This window comes from Aspergillus costaricaensis (assembly GCF_003184835.1).
Source record: "Aspergillus costaricaensis CBS 115574 unplaced genomic scaffold BO79scaffold_28, whole genome shotgun sequence".
Lineage (NCBI taxonomy): Eukaryota > Fungi > Ascomycota > Eurotiomycetes > Eurotiales > Aspergillaceae > Aspergillus > Aspergillus costaricensis.
In genome coordinates this window covers 308,532-325,583 of record NW_020291828.1, presented here as the reverse complement: position 1 = coordinate 325,583, position 17,052 = coordinate 308,532, and the positions used below count along the sequence as shown (strand labels likewise).

At 50.8% G+C, this 17,052-nt stretch overlaps 5 protein-coding genes across 5 annotated transcripts; 2 read left to right on the top strand and 3 right to left on the bottom strand.

Moving 5' to 3' along the window:
* The first annotated feature begins 911 nt into the window (after positions 1-911).
* lcb2 (putative serine palmitoyltransferase 2) lies at positions 912-3,683 on the top strand. The gene is made up of 2 exons (XM_025689200.1): positions 912-930; positions 1,140-3,683. Exon 2 carries the CDS (start codon positions 1,344-1,346, stop codon positions 3,372-3,374), a length of 2,031 nt encoding a protein of 676 aa, XP_025536843.1. The 5' UTR covers positions 912-930; positions 1,140-1,343; the 3' UTR covers positions 3,375-3,683.
* A 999-nt stretch (positions 3,684-4,682) lies between these two features.
* Positions 4,683-6,455, bottom strand: BO79DRAFT_40405 (PQ-loop repeat-containing protein). The gene has a single exon (XM_025689199.1). It carries the CDS (start codon positions 6,180-6,182, stop codon positions 4,887-4,889), a length of 1,296 nt encoding a protein of 431 aa, XP_025536842.1. The 5' UTR covers positions 6,183-6,455; the 3' UTR covers positions 4,683-4,886.
* Positions 6,456-8,515: 2,060 nt separating this feature from the next.
* BO79DRAFT_210609 (uncharacterized protein) lies at positions 8,516-9,694 on the bottom strand. Its single transcript, XM_025682840.1, has 2 exons — positions 9,232-9,694; positions 8,516-9,137 (listed from the first exon to the last, which is right to left on the bottom strand). Exons 1-2 carry the CDS (start codon positions 9,591-9,593, stop codon positions 8,669-8,671), a joined length of 831 nt encoding a protein of 276 aa, XP_025536841.1. The 5' UTR covers positions 9,594-9,694; the 3' UTR covers positions 8,516-8,668.
* Positions 9,695-9,998: 304 nt separating this feature from the next.
* BO79DRAFT_200172 (SH3 domain-containing protein) lies at positions 9,999-13,590 on the bottom strand. The gene is made up of 7 exons (XM_025681472.1): positions 13,099-13,590; positions 12,659-13,021; positions 12,379-12,531; positions 12,258-12,331; positions 11,851-12,211; positions 11,660-11,802; positions 9,999-11,607 (listed from the first exon to the last, which is right to left on the bottom strand). The coding sequence occupies exons 1-7, from the start codon at positions 13,124-13,126 to the stop codon at positions 10,486-10,488; spliced, it is 2,244 nt and encodes a 747-aa protein (XP_025536840.1). The 5' UTR covers positions 13,127-13,590; the 3' UTR covers positions 9,999-10,485.
* A 915-nt stretch (positions 13,591-14,505) lies between these two features.
* On the top strand, positions 14,506-16,446 carry BO79DRAFT_257825 (serine/threonine-protein kinase; the record flags this gene model as incomplete). Its single annotated transcript, XM_025686262.1, has 1 exon — positions 14,506-16,446. The coding sequence occupies one exon, from the start codon at positions 14,506-14,508 to the stop codon at positions 16,444-16,446; it is 1,941 nt and encodes a 646-aa protein (XP_025536839.1).
* Positions 16,447-17,052: the final 606 nt, after the last annotated feature.

Here is a 17,052-nt window from a genome sequence, read left to right as displayed (position 1 = left end):
TGGACTATATCAATCAACCATGACCTCGTCCTGTGACCCGTCTATCCTTCGGAAACTTGAGCCGTGACTAGGGTCTCGCCTGAGGCAGGAACATGTACGCTGCAACCTGCAGTCTGTGAATGCAAAGCGATTGATGCAAGAGAATAATTAATAAAGTGCTTGGGAGAAACTAACTAGCGGTGAAAATCTAGGCTGTCAGATTACCGGCATAGATGGCAGTTTCAAGGTGCCTCTGGTGACTATCACCTTGCGTTGCCCCTTTCTGGGATAATAGAAAGTCAAAATACTCGATAGAATCCAGGCGTGCAACGAATGAAAACAAATCGAGGAACTTGCAGAAGGGTCCAGGGGCGGCGGGTATAATTACCGTCAGAATACCAGTGGCTCAGGTACTTGGAGGGTGCACGGATAGTGTAGAACCAGCAAACAATACCGCCCTGTGACAGTGTCCGATGGGTCGGAGGCTCCACTTCCCACCCGTAACCCCATCGTCATTTGCAAATCTCGCCAGCGAAAATTGCGCTTTTTTCACCCCAACCAAACCCTACACAGTATTGCTTTCACTTTACAGTACGCAAGCCTGAGCTCCGCTTCGATTCTTAGCCTCGTACCTTGTTTGGTGCCATTATTCATTACTATTCCCTTTGAGGCTGTTTTTTTCCTCTTATTCGCGTCACAAAATTCCATTATTCATCTCACTCCAATCTGTCTTCTTCCCGTTATTCGACCTTCGGCGCTCTTCGTCTTCCCTTTCCGACCTTCTTTCCCAGCACCGACCCTTTTCCTCCTTTGCCAACCTTCAACCCTACAAAAGGTCCTGCTTCTTTAACGGTTAATCTGGTCGTTTGATTCCCTTTGGCTTAGGGGTCCCGACAGATCCCGTCGTCGAAGGGTTCCGTGCCCTCTGCTACTGTTCCTCCACGTGCGAAGGTACGTGACCGATTAGCCCCGGAGTCTCCGGAGTCTCTCGACAAGACTCTTCCCTTTTTCTCCCCCCTTAGACCCCTCTTCTCTTCGCTTCTTGTCATCTGAGTGCCTGTCTCTGCCTGCGACCACAATCCTTCGGTCGCTAAGCTATTTTATTGTCGCTCTCCCCGCCTGGTGAAATGGTGACTGACATTCGACTCCGCCGTGTGTAGGTGACACCGAATCATTGTCATTCCCTTTTGCGCTGGAGTAAAGGAGGCCAGATCAAAGGAAAACGCTGCCTAGAAGCAAAAGTTCGCTGGTTATCTTTTAGGTAGTGCTTGCCGTACTTAATTGCTCAAGAGCCGCGGCGGAAGTTCCTTCATTTCCTCGGTGCTGCACAACTTTGCTCGTTCCTGTCTAGCTGTTTCCTTGCGATGCCTCGTCGCGCTGCTAGTTCTTTCGTCAACGACCCCTCCAACGCTCCCTCTTCTTCTCCTGCCTCCGCAAAGGGTGGTATCGCCATCAAGGCGTCCGCCGTTAAACCTAACCGCCTAAGTCAGCTATTTTCGACCTCTCCTAAGTCCAAGGCCGAATCTCAGACTGCGCAGGCCGCTGTCCAATCGGCCAGTGGAATCCTGAACTCTAGCACTGCCACCCCACCCATCAGTTCAGCCTCTCTGTCGCTGCCTACAATCTCTCTCTCCACTGCCACAGCGGATAATCCGAACATGGACGAACCACCGACCACTCTCTTTCAGCCGCCTTCGCCCGAAGAGGCTCGTCGCCTGGCTAAGCAACATGCTCAGTTCGGCCCCATCGGCCACCATAGCCACCGGTACACCAGTCAGCATCCCGGTGGTACATTTCCCGAGCCTGTGATGGACGAACCCCCGTATTATTACCTCCTCACCACCTATATCAGTTATCTTATCCTAATCGCTTTCGGTCATGTGCGAGACTTCTTTGGAAAGCGCTTCCGCGAAGAGAACTATCGGCATCTTAAGCCTCAGAATGGATATGGCGCCCTGAACAGTGACTTCGACAACTTCTACGTGCGCCGTCTCAAATTGCGAATCAACGATTGCTTCGAACGTCCCGTCACTGGGGTTCCTGGTCGCTATATCACGCTGATCGACCGGGCCACGGATGACCACAACAAGCACTTCTACTTCACTGGAACGACCACTGACACCTTGAACCTGAGTTCATACAACTACCTTGGATTTGCTCAATCCGAGGGTCCATGTGCGGACATTGCCGAGGATTCGATCCGCAAGTATGGTATCGTTTCCCCCAGTACTCGCGCTGAGGTTGGATCGCAGGATCTTCATGTGGAGGTAGAGGAGTTGGTCGCCAAGTTCGTTGGCAAAGAGGCTTCTATGGTTTTCTCCATGGGATTTGGTACCAACGCGAACATCTTCCCCGCTCTCGTCAACAAGGGCTGTCTTATCATTTCCGACGAGCTCAATCATGCCTCGATTCGGTTTGGTGCACGTCTTTCAGGTGCTTCCATTGCTATGTTCAAGCACAATGACATGCGGGATCTGGAGTGTAAACTGCGCGAAGCTATCAGCCAAGGTCAACCCCGTACCCACCGGCCTTGGAAGAAGATCCTGGTTGTCGTTGAAGGGCTCTATTCCATGGAAGGTTCAATGTGCAACCTCCCTGGACTGGTCATGCTGAAGAGGCGCTACAAGTTCCACCTGTTCGTTGATGAGGCCCATTCCATTGGTGCCATTGGTCCTAAAGGTCGTGGTGTTTGTGACTACTTTGGAATTGACACCAGCGAAGTTGACATTCTCATGGGAACCCTCACAAAGTCCTTCGGTGCCAACGGTGGATATATCGCTGCGGACAAGGCGATGATTGATGTGCTTAGAGCGACCAACTCTGGTGTTTTCTATGGCGAGGCTCCTGCTCCGGCAGTTTTGGCGCAAATCATGTCGGCGTTGCGGATCATCAACGGCGAACTCATCCCCGGTCAGGGTGAAGAGCGACTGCAGCGTTTGGCCTTCAACTCACGGTATCTCCGCCTGGGCTTGAAGCGTCTTGGCTTTATAGTGTACGGCCACGATGATTCGCCGATCATCCCTGTTCTCCTTTTCAACCCTGCCAAAATGCCCGCCTTTTCCCACGAAATGCTAAAGCGGAAAATCTCGGTCGTCGTCGTGGGTTATCCTGCTACGCCGCTGGTTTCTTCTCGTGCCCGTTTTTGCGTCTCTGCTGCACACACCAAGGAGGATCTTGACCGCATCCTAACAGCTTGCGACGAAATCGGCAATGTCCTGCAGCTCAAGTTTTCGACAGGCATCGCGGGAGGTGCCCTGCCGGAGGATGCGATACCCCCTCCGGAGAAGGAACAAGAGTTGCGTCGCAAACGCAACTCCAAGATCATTCCTCCTAGATGGCAGATTGAGGATGTGATCAGACGTGGCGTTCAAGATGTCAAGTCGCCACTTTACTAGTTGGCCGTTTACTGGTCTCTGATCAACCTGCCTTCTGCACCACCGAACCATGTCGATGCTTCTTGACGATGTGGTCGCATATATGTTCGGAAGGTGCCCACCACATGAACCAGATCGATCCGATACTGGTCACGCCGCGTCGCTGGTCGATTCGAGGCTATCCCATCCACTTCCCGTGTATCACTAGACAACCTTGCGGTTGTCATGCTTATGTTTGACTTTGGCTCCTACACGCACTACAGAATGGAAATTCAAAGAAGACCATGAATCCCCAAAGCACGGCGAATGCGCCGTAGCATCCCTTACCCAATTGCACATTGCTTATCACTTCTCTCAAGCCCACGAGTCATGTCATCCCGCTGTTTCAACTGAACAAACGACCATGACTCGCGTGCCAACTGTTTTCTTTTCTTTCCTTTCTCTTCTTCAATCCACATGCTTCCTATCCCCCACACCCCCCATTCTGTTCTTCCCCTCCCCCTTTGTCCCTTCTTTCATTATTAACCTATAGATATTACTGCTGATTCGGTCCCCCTCACCAAGTGCTGGAGGGCTGGGACCAGAGTGAGCCACTTGCGACTTATTGTTCAAATTAACATGGGGCCATGCAAACTGTACCTACATAATGAGATTGATGAGAGAGAAGAGAAGTCGAAGAGAAGAGGAAGAAAAAGGGGGTGGTAATGAAATGGACTGAACACACACACACATCACACACAACTGGGCCCGGCGATTCGCGGTTGGGGCACCCACATTAGCGATTATAATTAGATGACTGTTAATATTCTTTTCATGAAAATTTTGATATTTACCACTTGATCCTTGAGACATTTACTCATAATCTTTCTTTTTAGTAGTGGTAGTAGTACTTATGTAGATGAAGAGGTATATCGTGTCAACTGCTCGATTACTATGGTCTATGCTGGTAGTGAACAAAGACAATTGATCTATCTATCGATGATGAAATCTAACGACAGTAGCAGTATGTATATGTATGCCAATTCTTGCTCTACTACATTTTCAATCCAGAGCAATATAGAGCAAAAGCAGAGGTCCGTATATGCCATTGCTGTATGTATGCATCTAGTATGTATTGATGGATGAAAGAGAATGCCATGTATAATCCAGGTGAGAATCCAAAACCCGTCCCCGAAACAAAGAAAAACCAAAAGCGCCGCCCAAAGAGACCATCCTGTAAGCAAATGCTATGTATGCTCGGCTAAGAATCAAGTCTTCGTCTTGGTGAAGAATATCTGAAATGAAGAACTCCAGTTCAACCGCCGCAGGTGATCGCTAACGCCAAATAAGCAGCCAGTAGGAAGATATGGAAGAAAACTGCAAAAGCAAGGTCTATGCCCGGTGTATGGGGATAGGAAGCCATAAAGTCGTAAAGATAAATCATGTTCGCCTGTTGGATGTAGGTGCCTGACCTGGATGTTGCCGGGTACCGGCATGCAGAAACCAAAAAAAAAAGCGACAAGTAGGGTGTAGTAATACAGAATGAAATCATAATCAAACTGTACCGTATCTCTCCCGCTCATTCTGCAGAAGAGATTGGTTCTCTTCTGAAGAGACATGGGCATCAGAACGAAGTCGTCGCGCAGGGGACACTGAAGGGATCCAGCCCCTCATCCAGCCCCTCACGCGGGTCCAACGACTACGTCCGTCTTTGGGGTCTTCGACTTGCATGATAGACTCATCATCCCGGGTCCCGTACATGAGGAATTGCACGCCCATGAGCCCGTCAAAGGCTAGCACACCGAAGGCGCCTAGGAAGAAGGGAGTAGCGCGGGTGACCCATTCGAGGCGGTCGTTGCCATCTGCGTCGGCCCAGCCACCACCACCATAGGCAGGAAAGTCATACCAGGCGTTGGGATTGGTAAGGAGGGAGGCGGAGTAGAAGAGATTTCCACAGAAAGCAGCCATGAATAGTAATGGGGAAAGGCCTGATGTGCTCTTCCGGCAGTAGTTCTTGTATAGTTGGGGCGGCCGCGAGCCAAGGTAGAGGAATGTTGACATCCAGGAGATGATGCGGCCGAGGATCTCGAGAGTCTTCTGTGAGGATTCGGACGTTGTTTGCGGCTCTGTCGGGGCAGCGTTGGCCACCACGGCGCAAAGCATTGATGCAAGCAGCAGAGTACGTGGTGACCCAATTGGGAGGCTGGGGCCACTACTGGATCGGGTAATCGAGCGCTTAGAGGAGCTCAATTTCTCATTGGAGTAGGATGGAGATTGCCCGTTGGAAGTTGGCACCGCAGGTTCCTTCATATCTTTCACGTCTTTGGGATTTGACGGCAAGGGAGACTCGGTAGAACGAGGGGCATGATCGGAAGAGCCATTGTCGGAGAACGAGACGCCCTCCAAGACACTACCCGAGGGCTGATCATATTCTGAATGAGAGAGGGCGCCGTAGCCACCATACTGTCCCTTATAGTGTGTGTACCAGAAGTATTGGAAGACCAGAGTCACGTCAACGCAGACATAGTAAGCAGCCACAATGACCTGCCAGCCAGCCTGCCGGGTGAGCAGGGCACCCAGAAGATTACTAGTATCACCCAGACACCATTCCACGAGAAAGAACAGTGACAAGCCAGCCGTCGACTGAATCTGATAATTCTTGTATATTTGTGGGAGCTGAGCGAAGAGCCAGGACACGATGCTGAGGGTTCCGAGAACGGAGGAGACGAAGGCTAACGGTGTGGGGAGGCAGATGTGGAGGTAGGAGGACACGGCCGCGAGGAAGGGAGTTGTCGGTTCACAGTGTTGCGGGAGCACTGCATGAATCTGTTGTAAGAGAGGAGGAGGCATGGCTATTGCTTGTGTCGGGAGTCTAATATCTGTGTGTGACCTGGAGAGACAGTAGAGGTATCTTGGTTGTTGGAAGTATAGGACGTGTCTCTGTAGCGGTATGAAGAAGGAACGCTAGATAAGGGCGATAAGACGAACAAAGCGAAGAAGCCCGACAATATAGTTGGGTGGTGGGCGATCCCGTCAACAGCGAGAAGAAAGACGGGGGGATAGGATATGAGAAAAGATGAAGAAGGAAGAAGAGAGAGAGAGAGAGAGAGAGGAAGGAGAGGGAGGTGAAGGCATGCGCGACAAGGGAAGGGAGTCAGTCAGTCAGTCAGTCAGTCACACTTGGCGGCCTCGAGATCGAGTCACGAGTTGATTTCTGGGGCTGAGGATGGAGGATGATCCCTATCGCCGCTTGCTGATTGGCTTTCCCTCAGAGGCAAAGGGGACTCGGAATGGAGCGGACTCCGTTCGGCAACAATTTACACTAATTTGGAACTATCTTGACTAACTCCAATCAATAATCCTCATCTTCATTCCGGATCTGCTGGTCTATCCGCATTGGCACCATTGCAGATAATGAGTGATGACTCTCTCTCTCTCAGCTCGCTCTTCTCCCCCTCTTTCCGGTAATCATACCCCTTTTCAAACCCCGGAATTATCCTCTGGTCTGCCTACTTCTGCGCTTCGGTCGGCTGTTCACATTCCCACTGCATTCATCGCTCAAACTCTCCGAGATTAAGTCAGACTGAGCGTGGGGTGACACGGACAATACTGAATGATTGCCGAACGGAAGAGACCATGACAGACTTTTTTTTTTACTCCGAATCACAGTTTTGCCTTCATCCCATGGATGCGAAGACGCCTTTCCAAGGCAGAGCCTGAAACTTCCCAGACCCGCCCAAGACAATCCCCGGTCAAGATCACGGCTGCCCCGGAGTCCTGACCCACACTGTTTATTGAAGGTTAAATCCAGGCAAAAGCACAGACAGCGCCGTCGATTGCAACCCTAAGCTCCTGCTACGATAGGCTGCTCGTTCGGATTCTAAGCAATACGTACTTCACTGCCACCTCTGTTGAGACATACATAGCTCGGGTAGACGGATGGCCTATTTCGGCCTGCATCTTGTCTCGGAGAAATCAGGGATGTTTTCGGCAAGGACAGCAAAGGGACACTGACGTAGCAGAGAGCAAGTGAAGCCTTATCTCCCTGGACTGTCTCATTATGATTGCCAAGCAGACAAATAGAAGAAATAACGGTGAGAGATATGGATCTGGAGCATATCGGTCCTCCGTTCGTAGATCCGCTAGCATCTCCCCTACCGGCTGATTAGACGCTTATCTCCACGATAACCCCCAGCCTACGCTATCTATTAACATACTCATAATCATCCGATTTCCATCTATCTTCAGTCAGCCTGAAAATAATCTCCAAGTGCACACCATCACTCAATAAATTTCAAGGACAAACATGCACGCGATCAACTACTCAAAATCTCCAAAAACCCGCCTCACCGCCTAATCACGATCTCACGATCGAGGTGCGTAAACCAGGATGTGGATGGCACTAAAACATGCAGGTACAAGGGTCCCCTTCGTCTTGGTGATAGGACCCTGAACTGTCGCCATAAGTTGACATCCGTCATGATGTCAATCATGAAGTCTGTAAATAATGATCAAATTAGCAGCCCAACCGTACTACACTCCTTCTTTACCATTCCAGTTCACACCCCTCTAACTATCCCCAAACCCAACCAACAGAGATGATTACCACTGCAAGACGTCAGAACTATAACACGCCTTCATATACCCTCACCAATACACCTAACCTACCATTAACCTAATAACAGCTACCCTAAAATAATCTGTAGATCGCACAATCCCGCCATCAAGTTACACCATCCACATGTAGCCATAGAATGACCCCACTAACTACAATCACCAGCTGGCACCTATCCACCCCCTCCACAATCCTCATAGACCATCTAGAACCCATCTGCCCCTCTCATTCACCCTCAATCGCGTCCCAACGCGTCACGAACCACCTTTCCCATTGGCCAGCACCCAGAAAGTGGATTTTGGCGATTCTTTCGACATCCAGGATGGCCTGAGGATATGATTGGTTTCTTGGGTGGTTGAAGAGTTGTGGTGGGTGAGGGCTAGCTGGATTGGGGTAAGTGGGATGGGAGGATATAGAGATTAGATGATCTGATAGTATTGATTCATCTTTTTGGGTGAGATTAGTTGGGTAAGTGTCATTAGTTGTGTATGGTAGGATAAAATACCTATGAATGATGTTACTTTGTCTTGGAGGATACTTATAAGTACAGAGTATATCAATTAAATAACCGACTGTCTATATAGCTAGTAATCCATGGATAGTAAGTAATGCATGAACAGATACAAAGAGGGTATTAGCATCCAATATCCAACATCACTCACTGCACAAGAACATCCTAAAACATAATCATAACTCATAACTCATAACTCATAATACCTCCCTACCACTCCTCCTCCTCCTCATACCGACTCCGACTCCGACTCCTATGTCCATGACCATGACCATGATGGTGATGGTGATGGTGATGATGATGATGTCCATGTCCATGACTCGACGACCGCCGATAATGACTACTATGATACCTCGTATACTCCGTCTCGCGATCATCATCAACCTCCACTTCCTCCACCTCTTCATCACTATCACTCTTCTTCATCTTATCACTGACGAAGTTTCCCAGAATCGCACCCCCAACCGCGCCCAGAAGTCCATGGTCTTTCTTATGTCCCAGATAATACCCCGTCGCGCCGCCCAGGACAGCTCCGCCGAGGCTGCGCTCGCCTTCTTCTTCTTCACCGGTAGCAGCACCAGCGGTGGTAGGATCATTATCGTAGGCGCGGGATTGCTGTTCGGTCTCCGGGGCTGAAGGTGCAGGAGGAGGGGCTTGCATTTCTGCGGCGGATTGGGCGCTGTAAATTCCCGACTGTGGTCAGTAACACATAACCATGTACATACACAGAACGAAGTATAGATATATGATGTGGGAGAAGTGAGGGAACAGACTAATACTCAGCATTACTCCCCCTCCGAACAGGCGGTTCGTAGCCCGGTGCCAGACGATCGGGATCATATTGCGGTATAGCAGCATTAGACTCATTATTAACATTGTTGAGATTGGTGTTGCTGCTGCTAGCAGCCTGTGGAATCCATTGTGTCGGATAAGACCGAGGAATCTGGCTCACGTCGTACTGAGAACTATAAGCGGGATCTTGATTCGGCAGTGCATGCTGGTTGTAGAACTGTTGCGGTTCGTAGTCGTATCCTGCGTGTTGGTAGACGCCGTCCGGGGGAGAGTAGTACGGAGTCTCGCTGTTTGGGACAGGAGGGGGGTATGGTTGTTGGTGGTGGGGGTAGGGGTCGGTCATTTTGGAAGTATGGAATAGAGTATTGTTGATCAGGTCTGGATTGGGAATTAATCTATGGTAGGGAATGTTGGTATGTATGTATGCAGCTGCAGTTGTAATGGCAGTTATATTCGGATAGTATATGGATGTCTTGTGAAGATGATCAGCTGGGGCTTGCTGCGGGTCTGGGTGGTGAGGGACTGGCGGCTGACGGGGGTGGGTGCAGGTGACCGTGCCGCACGACTCAGCCTCGCGAACACATACGAACTGATGACTCGGACTTGGCGACAGGGTGGCCTATTTTTACGCGGTCGGGCCGGCCTTGTTTGCTTTGGCTGGAGCGGAGCGCTCCTACAGGGCTATTGTCTTCGTGATATTCTTGATATTGCGTGATCTATCACGTAGGTTCACCAACAAAGCGGTGTGCTTGGCTGAATGCAATAGTTGATTGATGAATAACGAACATGTAGATCTAACATCACTTCATGAAAAGTCGGGGAAAAGAGCACGAGGTAGTGGAGGCATGTAGTTAGGGGTATCCCAGCAACTGTAGAAGGTGGGCTTCAAGACAGAAAACATACAAGCAAGGAGAAAAGAGACGGCTCGCAAAAGTAAAAGACTGAAGCATACAAAAAAGAAAGTCAGAGCGAATCAAGGTCAGATATGACCGATCACCACCTGTCGGGTTGAATGAGTCGCGCTATGCAAGTGACAGCGCAGGTATGATCAAGTCCCCGAATGAGAGACGGATTGGAAGAGGGACCATAACATAGGCCAACCAAGTTCATGCGTCCAGCACATTGTTAGCCCCTGGCGAACGGAATGACCAACTCTCTTGGAATTTGCGCGAATAACCGGAGTTGCAGATGTGACCAGTCTAGTGTACACCAAGTACCCGAGTCTAAAGACCTGCTTATTTGCTCGCCGCACTCCGCGTCCTCCGGCCTACCCACTCAGCGAGCATCGCATCCAGCTGGCTGGTCATCTCCCTTAGCCTCTTACTCTCTTCCTTGAAGAGACAGCCAGTAATCGGGTGGTCAGGACCGGCAGGCGGGATGTTAGAGTTATCGTGGACAATGATAAATAGATCGCGGATGTCGTTCTCGTCATCCAAGTACGACCGCAAGCTAGCATCGCTCCAAGTCGGTGTTCCAGCAGACGCAGTCTCAAACGACGCAGGTACAGCGTCAATGCCTCTGTGATCGCTGTCACCAGCAATAGGAGATAAAGGCGGGGACACAGATGAGACCGAGTGTCTCCCAGGGGATGGCAGGCCTGCCACCAATCCTGGTGTAAGAGGTGAAACCGGCCCTTCCAGCGGAGAACCGCTGAGGGGCGAGTCTAGACGCTGGGGCTGGTAGTTCAACACCTGCTTCGGCGGGAATCTCTGTGGAGGAGACGCCACAGAACGTTGTTGAGAATAAGTGTTCTCAGACACATCCTCCTCCCAGGTTTTCTGGATGTCAGTGGACGGGTATTCCTGGTGATCGAGTGGAGTCAAAGCTGGCTTCTTTGAAGGGCTTGGCACACGGGCAGAAGACAACATAGCTTCCTGACTGTCATCAAAAGGCCCCAGGGGAGGAGATGATGGGATATCGTCATCCTCTTCCGATGTTACTTGTCGGATGGTTTGATCCTTCGAACTCATGACTGGTCTCGGCTCTTCTCTAGCATCGACAGGACTTTGAAGACCAGCTTCCTGGATTATGTCTTGCCTAGTTGGAGACATAGCCGAAGGGGGTTGCTTCTGCAACTTGCTGGTCTGTCTCTGCACCACCAAGGGTTTAGGCGATCGAGCAGATTCGGGAGAGGACAAAGAATCCGACGATGTCTTCGGTTGTGGGGATGTCCGAGACAGCTCCGTTGAGGTCTTTTCCGCTTCATCCGTGTCCTCATCGTTAGACTTGGTCTTCTTATCTTTCCTTTTGAACAGACCGCTGAGCATTCCTGGCTTCTTGTCTTTGCGTTTCTTGTCATCCTTGTTCTTGTCAATAGCGCTGAGCGCCTTGTCGATCGCCTCCATGCTGCCGCGACTCTGCTGACTGATTAGTTTCCACAAAGACAGAGGTAGTGAGATATATGCTTACCTCTTTCGCCTCACCGGATGAGTTCTCATCCCGAAGCAGGTTGGGTGTCAGAGAGATCTTCTTAGTTTCAACAGTATCATCCTTGAAGAAGGAGTCTGTATTCCGCACAGTGCCATTTCTGGACCTGCTGACAGCATTGTCCGCTGGAGACTGTTAGCTTCCAGTCTGTTATCCCTAGAGAATGTCCTCACCTTCCGTTTCGAATATTTCCTGGCTGGACCGCTGTTTGTCGAGACCAGCGCTGTCAGGCTCTTGCACTTCCTGAATGTCGTCTTCTTCGAATCCTCTATCCTTCGACTTGGGCCTGAGAGGCTTGACGACAATGTCTTCATTTTGACCATCCTGTAAGTGATCCGCATCCTCCCGGGCCATATCTTCGTCCTGGAAAGAAATATCGTCGTCCATTTCCTCTTCGGTCGAGTATTCAACATCAGATGCTTCGATGTATGTTGGGCTTGTGAAAGTAACGGTCTTTGCATTTCTGCGGCGCATTGCTTTCTTCAGCGGATTCTTGGACTTTTCCGAATTGTCGCCAAGCATGGTTGCGGACAACTGATGACGTTAGAAAGAACCATGGACTCAAACCATCAGCACTTACATCTACGTTTCTGTGTTTATTCAACCTCGCCAACCTCTCCGTGGGCGTCTCAATGTGCTCGGCTGGCAAGTAACCTACCGGATAATTAGCTGACGTTGTGTAACATCGAGGGGTAACCTACCAATACTGCCATCCTTCACGATCCTAACAAGCCACCAGTAGCTGTTGCTATCGTCCAAGAGAACCATAGTATCACCCTTCGCCGCATTTGCTTGTCCGTCAACGGTCGCAAAAAAGTTGTGAAGGGCATAAACAAATTCAAAATCGATGTCCTCTGGTCAGGGTCAGTCATGGTCCAGAGCTAGACGGCTGAGGGCAAAGGAGATGTTTGGATCCAGGCGGATTGTGTGACACGCGATGTCTGCATATTTCCCGAAAGGACCAAAAGCGGCGGGACGCACCGTCATCAATCGATGGAGAGCTTGAGATCTTGTCCATGAGATCGTCGTCCATCATGTCGTCGCTCTCCCCATCCGCAAGATCGCCTTCCTCGGAACCCCCAGAATCACCCTTGTGATGATGGTGTCCCAGTTCGTCCACTTCCTCAATATCATCATCGTCATCGTATATATCAATCCCATCGCCGTATCCAGCTTCCGGATGGCCGTCTTCGGCGCCGGGACCGTGCATCATTTCGGATTTGATATCCTCGTCCGCATGGCGAAGGGTTTGCTCCTGGTGAGGAGCGACTCCAGATGAGTGAGTAGGTTGTCGCGTGTGATCTTTAGCTGAAGGAGCGTTGTGGTCTTGGAGGTCAAGGGTGTCTATCATAACATGATCCGGGTCAGCAAGGGCGGAGACGGTATACGGATCGGCAACCATGTGCTGGGAGTAGACGTACCAGCCCGTACAATCCGTGGCCTCGCCATGTTTGCTACGTTTCTAAGCAGTCACAACTATGATTTGAAGGGAGCGTCTCTCAGTTTTTCCGCACGAAGGCACGACTTATGGGATCACGGGGCATTGGAACCACGTGGTAACGCAACTGGCCGCTGCCCGACGTCCGGGTGGGAACGGTAAGGGAGTGTGAAGATATATTGGAAAATCGAAAAAGGAGCGAGTTCCACTGGAAATCCTAGCTGCGATGGATGTATCGACGCGAGAAGAAGGAAGAAAACGCCAGGAACAGCAACGGCGGGGGTGGGTACTTGGGCGTCCGACCAGGCGACGAGGGTTCAGGCAACAAGGCGAAAGAAAGACTTCCAGAGTGACGCAAAGACGAAAGCAAAAGCGAAGCAATAGAAAACGATAGCCAAAAACGCCAATGTTTTGGAGAAGTGAAGCTGGTGCCCAGAACCGAGTCAAGAAACCAAAGGCCGGACGAGTTCCCCGGACTTTCTGGATTGTTTGAGACAGTCCCGAAAAAAGGAGGTCTCCAAACTGGTTGCTCCAAACAAGCGCCCCTTGCGCGCGCTTATCCACTTCCTACCAAAGAACGGCGCTCATGGCCCGTGCCTGGCCCTGCAGCTGACTGGCCACGCGCCAACGCCGTCTTAGGTAAGTGCGGCTAACCTGAAGGGGTTAACACGATGGGGTAGCTGAGGTAAGATGATGCTTGAATAGGGCTCAGGGCATAGGGCCAGGGCGACAGCATCAGGTGATGGGGGCGAGATGGGCGAATTGGCAGGTGATTAAGTGGTTCTGGAGTCACGGCGGCCTCTGACTGGCGGTGGATGGTCGATCCCTCCGTCATGAACGACGCCGTGTACCACCTAAGCTGCACTGCTGATTGGCCCAGGCTGTCCCCCACTTACGTCTGCTGCTCCGACCCTTCAATGGAACCCTTCAATTCAGCTCCGTCATCACCCGATATTGCCCTTCGTTCACCATTTTCGTCCCTGGTGTCTGACAATTTTTCCTTCTTTCTTCCCTCCACAGCTGCCTAGAAGCACGCCGTTTGTTTTCCTTCTTCTGCCTAACTCCATTCCACTGCCTGCCCTATCATCCCTAGTATATTACTTTGTTCTATTTTAGTGTTATTTCTCCATCTGACTCACTGCACTTTTGAGTTTAGCTCCGCTGTGGGATCGGGACCCTCCGATAAGTAGTAGCATTACGGAGTCGATAAGATTACAAACGGTCTCTCCCGCCCACTCCTCCTTCTACACTCCTCTTACTATTCATTCACTCCCCCTCTTTCTTATCTTCATGTGCAAACTTCGAGTCATCCGCAAACCCCACGACAGTTAGATCGTGGCCGTCTGATCCTTGACGCCCTTGGATATTACTTTGCTCTCTCTCCGAGGGCATGGCTCAGACTGGGAGGAACAACGGGTTGGTTGGGTTGAAGCTAGAGACATCATTTCACCATTCGCCGAGACCCCGGTGGCGGGGTGATGATGGAGGCAGAAGAGCGTCGGATCAGGGAGACGGTATCGAGGGCGATCGTACAAACATCTTTCACGATTATCACGCACCCCGTTGCGGTACTGATGAAGACAACAGTGCTTTGAGTGGTCTGCACTCAGCGACACCCCCCATCTCCGTTCCCCGTCATGATGATTATCCCAAGCAAGATGTCACCTTTCCTCACAAGCCAGAGGATGTCCAAGCATCATCTCCGCTCGACAGCTTTCTTCAAGAACGCCGCCCTTCCATCAGCTTTGACGCCGCCCTTGACTCTGGCCGACGCCGACCGCTAGAGGATCCCTCTTCTCCAAGAGGAGATGTGAGGAGCCGCACTCAACGGTTCCAAGCAAAGAGTTCGAGCTTGAGGAATTCTTTGCCTCTGGAAGATGATGCTGACCACAACGGAAGACAGGTGGGACTCAGTTCTAGCCTCAGGAGGCAGCAGGAACGACGAGCCATCCCTACCGGGATCGCTCGCGACAGCTTCCCCGAAGAAAACGGTGCTATCCCATCAGATTATGAGCATCCTACCTCTCTCACGTCTCTGTCTACTGCGTCTCCTATCACAGAGGAGCTGCGAACCCCTCCAGAAGGGTCCCGGGGCATGTTGTCGTCCCCCATCTGCGTGGCCTCGCCAATGCAGACGTTCGCCTCGCTTGATGATCGCAGCTCCTGGTCAGGCAGTGTCATGACTCCTTTCGGAAGTAAGGCACGAGGCCTTCGCGTCTCAACCCGCCAGCGGTCTCGCAGATCTACTGCCTCGAGCGGCAAATCTCCAGCCAGCATGTTTCTGTCCATGTGGAGCGCGGGTGGTGACGAGCCGGCCCCTCAGCCAGATGATGAGGGACAAATGGTCGGTACTGAGTATGTCCTTGGCAAGCAGATAGGATTTGGTGGCTTCAGCACAGTGAAAGAGGCCTACAAGGTTGAAGAAAGTGGCAAGACAAAACGGCTTGCCGTCAAGATTGTCAAGAAACAAGTTTCTGGACGGAGTGAGAAGGAAAATGATGAGGTTCAAGCCGAGTTCGACCACGAAGTGCGAGTTTGGCGATATTTAAGCCATCCGAACGTACTGACGTTGGACGCGGTTTACGAGACCGACTACGCTACTTTCTGCTTCACAAAACTGGCTATCGGCGGCACTCTCTTCGATCTTGTGCGGCAGAACCGCCGCGGACTGGACATGACACTAGCCAAAAAGTATGCGTATCAGCTAGCGTGTGCCCTGAGATACCTTCACGAGGATGCTCGAGTTGTCCATAGGGACATAAAGCTGGAGAACTGCTTGTTGGATCCTACTGAGTCCCCTGATGGGACGAAGACATCTACGCTCGTTCTTTGCGATTTCGGAATGGCAGAGTGGATGAACTCGGACAATGAGGACGCATCACCTGATCCTTACGATAACGCCGCCGACCGTCCCCCGCCTAAGACCATCGGCCCTGCTGGTTCCAGTACCAGCGTTGCGGGAAGCTTAGAGTACGCTTCCCCAGAACTCCTTTCATCGACGAATGGTGTTATCGATCCTTCGGTGGACATGTGGGCATTTGGCGTCATCGTGTTCACGATTGTCGTCGGATCACGGCCATTCCAGGATGCTTTTGCTCCACGGATTCAGTCAAATATCCTCAGTGGGAATTGGAATAAGCATGCTGTGGTGGGAGAAGAAGCGGATCCCCAGCTTCGCCAGGACAGAGAAGATGCACTGGAATTGATAATGGGCTGCTTAAATATGAACGTTGATAAACGGTGGTCGATTCGCGACGTGCTGTGCTCCCGCTGGTTGCGGGAATTTATGGAAAATGCAGAGAGCCCTACGGAGTCGGCATGGAAGCTGTAAAGGGCTTCATTCGTTGCAGTGCCTCAACGCATTATATTTCTCTTTCTTCCTAGTCTTTTCATTACATCTATGAAGGGACTGGGAATGTTGCTTTACGAACGACCGATGATCATGACTGGCGCTTTTATGATACTGACGAGCGCTGGTGTTTCCGGAATGTTGATCATCTATGATACCCTCTTTCAATGTTGGCAGCGTTCTGATATATTTGAGTTTGAAATTTTTGCTTTAGCGCATTTCGGTATACCTCTCTACTTTGTGTTTTTTCTTTAGGCATTTCAAATCGCGGTCGGGGACATTCTTTGGGCAAGAAGAGGGTCTGGTTTTGGTTTGGTATCGCATCTTCTTTGGCTTCACCTTGAAACAGATCGCTTCTTCTCCTGGTGACAAGGCATGGCGTTGTTTCTTTTTCAGCGGTGAGGGTTTGCGAACAAAACGTGTCGTTTCTTCATTTCCTTATATCATCTGTATTACCTACCTATATCCGGACGGTCTTCTTGCTTGCTGAGAGGTTCTCTGGCTTTTTGGTGTGTCCAGTCTCTTCTCTTTTCTCAGGGCATTTGCTTTCTTGACATATGAGCGGCATTCTGCTAGTATGAATGAAAT